The sequence below is a fragment of the Anomaloglossus baeobatrachus genome, unplaced genomic scaffold, assembly GCF_048569485.1.
Source record: "Anomaloglossus baeobatrachus isolate aAnoBae1 unplaced genomic scaffold, aAnoBae1.hap1 Scaffold_3331, whole genome shotgun sequence".
NCBI classification, from domain to species: domain Eukaryota; kingdom Metazoa; phylum Chordata; class Amphibia; order Anura; family Aromobatidae; genus Anomaloglossus; species Anomaloglossus baeobatrachus.
The window spans coordinates 14,411-20,456 of record NW_027442711.1 but is presented as its reverse complement, the minus strand read 5'-3'; the positions used below and the strand labels follow the sequence as shown (position 1 = coordinate 20,456).

Sequence of the window (6,046 nt, the reverse complement as noted above, 5' to 3'; positions counted from 1 at the left end):
TGCACACCTCCCCCCAACACACACACACAACACACCACACACACACTGGGAACCACAAACACCGCCCTACACAGACACCCACACACACAGACAACGCTGCACACACACAACACCCAACACACAAACACCGCGGCATACATAAATATACGCACATACCACGCAACACACACACATTGCACAAAACATACCTCCCCCCAAAACACACCACACACACACAAACCGCGCAACACACAACGCTACAGACACACAGCGCTCCACAAACAACGCAACACACATACAACACCGCTCTCACCCCCCGCCACACCCAGACAACACCCAGAACATGTACAGCCCCTACACAAACACTTGGTAACTACACACAACAACATATATATATATATATATATATATATATAACAAAAATCATACATTAACTACACAATACGTAAATTCTAGAATACCCGATGCGTAGAATCGGGCCACCTTCTAGTGTATATACATATATATATATATACACATATATATATATATATATATATATATATATAAAATCATGTGTTTATTGGATGGAGTAGGTCAAGTTGTGTAATGAGGGGTGTGGCTTCAGAATGCTCCGCCTCTCAGGGAGTACTTATTTTTTTTAGGCATTTGCTTTCTCTTAAGTGACAGGGATCAGTGTGACTTAGTGTCAGGGATTTTTTTTGTCATTTTTACCTGAGGTTAAGGTTTGGTTTTTTTTTTATAAATCTGTACACCCTGATAAGGGGTGGGGCTTTCTCAGGCCACACCTCTCATTACATATCACTTGACCTGCTCCAACCAATAGACATACATGATCATACAGCTCAGTGGCTGGAAATCTGCACAAGAATGACAAAGTGGGTGACACTGCTGAGAAGCCTGTCCAGGGCGTATGCTCTAGTGCAGGGGTCCACTGTCCCTCAGACCATTGGCGGGCCGGATTATAAGAAAAACTATGAAAATCCCTCGGCACACTACACGTATCCCATTGTAAAGTAAAACAAACAGGGAACAAATACAACATTCAAAATAAAGAAATAGTAAATATAACACATACACTGCACTCCCCAAATACAGCACAGTGCACCGCTGCAATGTGCCTCTCCCTTCCCGCAAATAGGTACAGCTCTCTCCCCCATATAGGTCCCATGCACTCTGTCCCCCATATAGGTCCCATGCAGTCTGTCCCCCATATAGGTCCCATGCAGTCTGTCCCCCATATAGGTCCCATGCAGTCTGTCCCCCATATAGGGCCAGGTCTCTCCTTTATATATGTCGAGCTCGTCCCCATATAGGTCCCATGCACTCTGTCCCCATATAGGTCCCATGCACTCTGTCCCCATATAGGTCCCATGCAGTCTGTCCCCCATATAGGTCCCATGCACTCTGTCCCCCATATAGGTCCCATGCACTCTGTCCCCATATAGGTCCCATGCACTCTGTCCCCATATAGGTCCCATGCACTCTCGTCCCCATATAGGTCTCATGCAGTCTGTCCCCCATATAGAACCAGCTCTCTGATCCTCCTCCATGCCCAGTAAAAAAAAAAAAAAAAAAAAAAAGTGAAACTAGACTTTCCCTTGCAGTGTAGCCGCTCCCGCGCTGTGGTCCCGGCTCCTCGTGTGTCATGACGTGATTATTCTAGGTCCGGACACCAAGCGCCTACCCAGGAACGAGACTTCCCGTGTAGCGCTCGGCGGGTTATTTCAATTGTAAGCACCTGTGCGCTTACAATTGAAATAACACAAGGACATTGTGACACGGGCCGGGTAAATGGCCTCCGGAGGCCGGATGTGGCCCGTAGTTTAGGCACCCCGGCTCTAGTGCTTTGCAAAAGTATTTCAACCTCCTTGGCTTTTTACCTTTTTTGTTAAATTACAACTTGTGTTTTAATATTTTTGCAGTAAATAGTCTACGGTGGGGAAGTGAGGAATATCCTATCAAATGTTAGCTTTGCCTATAAAAATTGTTTTGTTCCTGTGCATTCTCCTCTTTTACTTTAGAGCTCCTAAAAATGTCTTGTGCAAGTTACCACCCTCACAAGTCCCATACTATGTGAGAAGACCACCTGTGTGCAATCTATGTACGTGTAGCCTGTCTATACACACCCCCCCGACAGACCCAGAAGGAAGCCTCCAAACAGACCAAGTTGGAAGACTCAGATGCTGCAAAAGGAGGTTCTATAAAGTCCTGTGTTAAGAAGGGGGAGGGGTGTGAATAGATATGCACACTGAAGTGCAGTTATTTTATCCTATAGGTTGTTTCTCAATAAAAAAAAAAAAGTAAAGTTCAGTTGTAGGCATTGTTCTTTACATGAATTGATAAAAACAAAACCCCCAGACCCTGAGCGGTGAGTACTTTGAGGGCACTCTTGTTGTTGCTAATGGTGCACAGATGTCCATCTAGACGGGTCACAGGTCCTATATCCCCGATTGAGGGAGCGCGATGGACGGTGAATGAACACTCAGCACAGGAGGAGTTCAGCAAATGCATTTTAATGTTGAGGACAAGAAGCAGCGCCGCTCGAGGAGGAGACATCCCCCCCATCTGCTCGAGGAGGAGACCCCCCCTTTGTCCGCAGGAGTAGAAAAGAAATGTAATTTATTTTTGAGAATATTTATAACAGTCTACTTAAAATAAAACGTTTTCATGGAAAACTTGGAAAGACAGTGAGACGGAGTTACAGTCAACGGAAGCTACGGCACGTTCACCATGTGTCCGGCTGCGGGGACAGTCTGCTAGGACCCAGATTCATGGAGACACTGAACCAGCAGCTCCAGGTCAGAGAAGACAACACATCACTGGCACAGCAGTGAGAACACGTCATGCTACATATCAACGGGAGGGACACGGCCCATGCCAGCACCACGGCAGGAAGAGGCAGCAGCAAGTAGACACCACCAGTCTGCGCCAGACATGGGGCAACCCAAACTTCAGCGCTGACCGCGTGCTCAGCCATCCAAAAGCACCAGCCCCGGCTGGAGGAGATGAATAGACCAAACATGCACAGGGCACATGTATAGCAGCAAGTGTCACAACACGGGGAGGTAAACCCACTTCAGTTATTGCCTGTGGGCACAGTACGAGACCACCGTCCTTCACCATGGGGGTCTACAACTCCAGGGTTACAAGGCAAGTAAGGTGGGCGAGTTGAGGGAGTCTGAGGACGGCTCGTTGCTGCTGCTGCCTCTACGATGGGCAGCTCCACAGTTCGGGAAGGAGCCAGACTCTGGGTAGGTGAAGACAAATGAGGTGGTGTAGGTGGTACACGTCGGGGTGCAGGTAACGACCGGCGTGCACAGCGGCTCCATCTCCACAGACAGCGTGCTGTACAGCGGCTCCCAGTCAGAAGTGTACAGGGTGCTGGACAGGTCCACATCCGGCACAGAACGGGCAGCGTCAGCTACTGCGCTAACAGGGGGGCTGAAGAGGAAGTCGTCCAAGGGCTCAGATTTTAGGTCTAGAGGGACCTGCAGCGGCGTACTCTCCTTCTCTGGGACGTCGGAAGACTCGGAAATGTCTACAGGAAAGAGGGGCTCAGCCTCAGCGCTGGAAGTGCAGGTGACATCAGAGAGAAGGCCCAGGTCCAGGGAGGAGGTCAGCTCCTGGAACGCCCCCTCCAGGTCATGGGGAATCTTGCAGGCTGGTTTATGTGCCGCCAGGATGAACTCCAGTTTCTCCTTCTCCTTCAGCAGATTTGCGATCTCCGTCTGCAGCTCAGATTTCTGATCCTCAAGATCATCGGTCTCCTGGAGAACATAAAGGGGCTGATTAGACCTCAGAAGTGGGACCTGGAGCGCCCCCACATGGCAGGGAGACAGAAGAATACTTACCGCCTGGAGAGTGTCTGTCAGCTCACGACGACGGTTACGGCATTTGGCTGCCGCCATTTTGTTCCTCTCCCGCCGGACTCTCCTCTTCTCTTCCTCTTCAGGAGAAAGCTGCAAGGTCAAGACAATGCAGGTCAGCTACACGTAGGAAGGTGCACGCACACGAGCAGCGGCTGTCCTCCACAACATCCACCCCCACCCCACCCTGCCACAACATCCTCCTCACATCACCCCCCCCCCCCACCCCCCTTCCCTAGCCACCTGCAGAATTGAGTATAGCTAGAAGAGTTACCTGCTCTACGCGCCCCCTCCTGCCGTGACTCTGGCCTCTTCCGGATGACCCTTTTATTACTCCGGTGTGGCTGAAGGCCGGAGCGGCTCCGTACGGGTGAGCGCGGGACTGTGAAGGCGCCACAGAGGAAATCAGGGTGGGCTGCACCAGCCACTGCAGGTCTGGAGAGGTGGAGATGGCCGTGACCGTGGGGACAAAACTGCTGCTGGACTCCGCACTGAACTCCTGGAGGGGAGGAAGAAGATGCAGTGAGACCCCCGACCATGGCAGCCCCCAAAGCACCCCCAAAACAGAGAATACCCTTATCCCCAAAAGTCCCCCCCCCCCCCTCAAACAGCCCCCAAAGCCACTACAGCACCCCCAAAACAGAATACCCCCAATCCTCAACAGCCCCCCCCCCCCCCCCGCCAGCAGAGACAGCTCCCCCCCCCCCCCCCGCCAGCAGAGACAGCCCCGTGATCCCCATCATGCCCGATCACTGTCCCGGAGCCGCAGGAGATAAAAATAGCGCTGACGTCACGAGTGACGCGGGAGCCGGAGCCTCCTGAATGAGCTGGATTTATCAATGAGGCGCGGCCACGTGAGCGCGCGACACCCGGGACAAGCCCCGCCCCCTCCACACACACAGGAACCCCTGCACACACGACCCCTTAACCCCCCCCCGTGCACACACTAGGACCCCCAGTCACCTGTTCCCCCCGAACACAATAGAACCCCCAGTCCTACCCCCCCCGTGCATACACTAGGACCCCCAGTCACCTGTTCCCCCAAATACAATAGGACCCTCAGTCCTGATCACCCCCAGCCCCCAGTCACCTGTTCCCCCCGAACACAATAGGACCCCCAGTCCCCCCGCCTGTTCACCCCACAGAGCCCCGAGTCCTCCCCTCCGCACCCCCCAGTCCTTCCCCCGTGCATACACTAGGACCCCCAGTCACCTGTTCCCCCCCGAACACAATAGGACCCTCAGTCCTGATCACCCCCAGCCCCCCCACGACACCTGTTTCACCCCAGTCCACCCCCTTCTCCTCCTCACCCCCCCCCCCATGGTTCCCCCCCCCATGCCTCCCCCCCCCCATGCCCCCCGTCCGTAGTCCGGCACTTACCGTCGGGGTGAGCGGGGATCCGAGGCTGGAGAAGGAGGCTGCCGGGGACGGGTAGTAGGTGAGGCTGTCCCCTGCGGCCGGGGAGGCGCTGCTGCAGCGGGATGAGGCCGCCTCGTAGTCGGGGTTGCTGGGGAATCCGTGGTACATGGCTGCGGTCAGTGCGCGCTGTGCTGTGTGGTGCCGCTGCTACGATCCGTGCGCTCTCCGGAGCTGTCACTGCTGCTGCTGCTCGCGGCTCCCCGCCTTATATACCCGGTGCTCGGCAGTATGAATGGGTGACGTCACAGCGGACGAGACCACTCCCGCCGGCGGCCCAGCTCCTGCAGTGTGGGGGCCGCCGCTCCCCCGCCGGCACACAGTGTGGGGGCTCAGGCTCCCGGCACCAGCCCGCCGCACTGCGAGCAGCCACTAACCGGCGCCGCCTGACAGCGCCAGGAGAAGCCTCCGGACCCCCCCGTGGAATCCCCTCAATGGTCTGCTCCAACACCGAGAATCCACTGACGCAGATACCCTTAAAAGGAAAACATCCTGTTTTTAGGGCGGGGCTGCCGGGAAGAGCCCGAGAAGAGCAGAGGCTGCCGGGAGGAGCCAGGACAAACACACACAAACACGGCGGCGCCATGGACACGGCGGATACACACAGCGTATACCGTCTACACAGTATATACACACAGCGTATACCGTCTACACAGTATATACACACAGCGTATACCGTCTACACAGTATATACACACAGCGTATACCGTCTACACAGTATATACACATAGCGTATACCGTCTACACAGTATATACACACAGCGTATACCGTCTACACAGTA

General features: G+C 54.0%; 1 protein-coding gene across 1 annotated transcript; it reads right to left on the bottom strand.

The window, feature by feature from the left end:
* Nucleotides 1–2,479: 2,479 nt before the first annotated feature.
* FOS (Fos proto-oncogene, AP-1 transcription factor subunit) lies at nucleotides 2,480–5,465 on the bottom strand. The gene is made up of 4 exons (XM_075332456.1): nucleotides 5,229–5,465; nucleotides 4,123–4,347; nucleotides 3,834–3,941; nucleotides 2,480–3,749 (listed from the first exon to the last, which is right to left on the bottom strand). Exons 1-4 carry the CDS (start codon nucleotides 5,373–5,375, stop codon nucleotides 3,126–3,128), a joined length of 1,104 nt encoding a protein of 367 aa, XP_075188571.1. The 5' UTR covers nucleotides 5,376–5,465; the 3' UTR covers nucleotides 2,480–3,125.
* Between the last annotated feature and the right edge of the window lie 581 nt (nucleotides 5,466–6,046).

Excerpts from the sequence above, each read along its gene's own strand:
- FOS (XM_075332456.1), bottom strand. The coding sequence starts at position 5,375 with ATGTACCACGGATTCCCCAGCAACCCCGACTACGAGGCGGCCTCATCC. Across the intron at positions 4,348-5,228 it reads GATCCCCGCTCACCCCGACG|GAGTTCAGTGCGGAGTCCAG; the intron begins GTAAGTGCCGGA and ends CCTCCCCTCCAG. Across the intron at positions 3,942-4,122 it reads GGAGGGGGCGCGTAGAGCAG|CTTTCTCCTGAAGAGGAAGA; the intron begins GTAACTCTTCTA and ends TTGACCTTGCAG.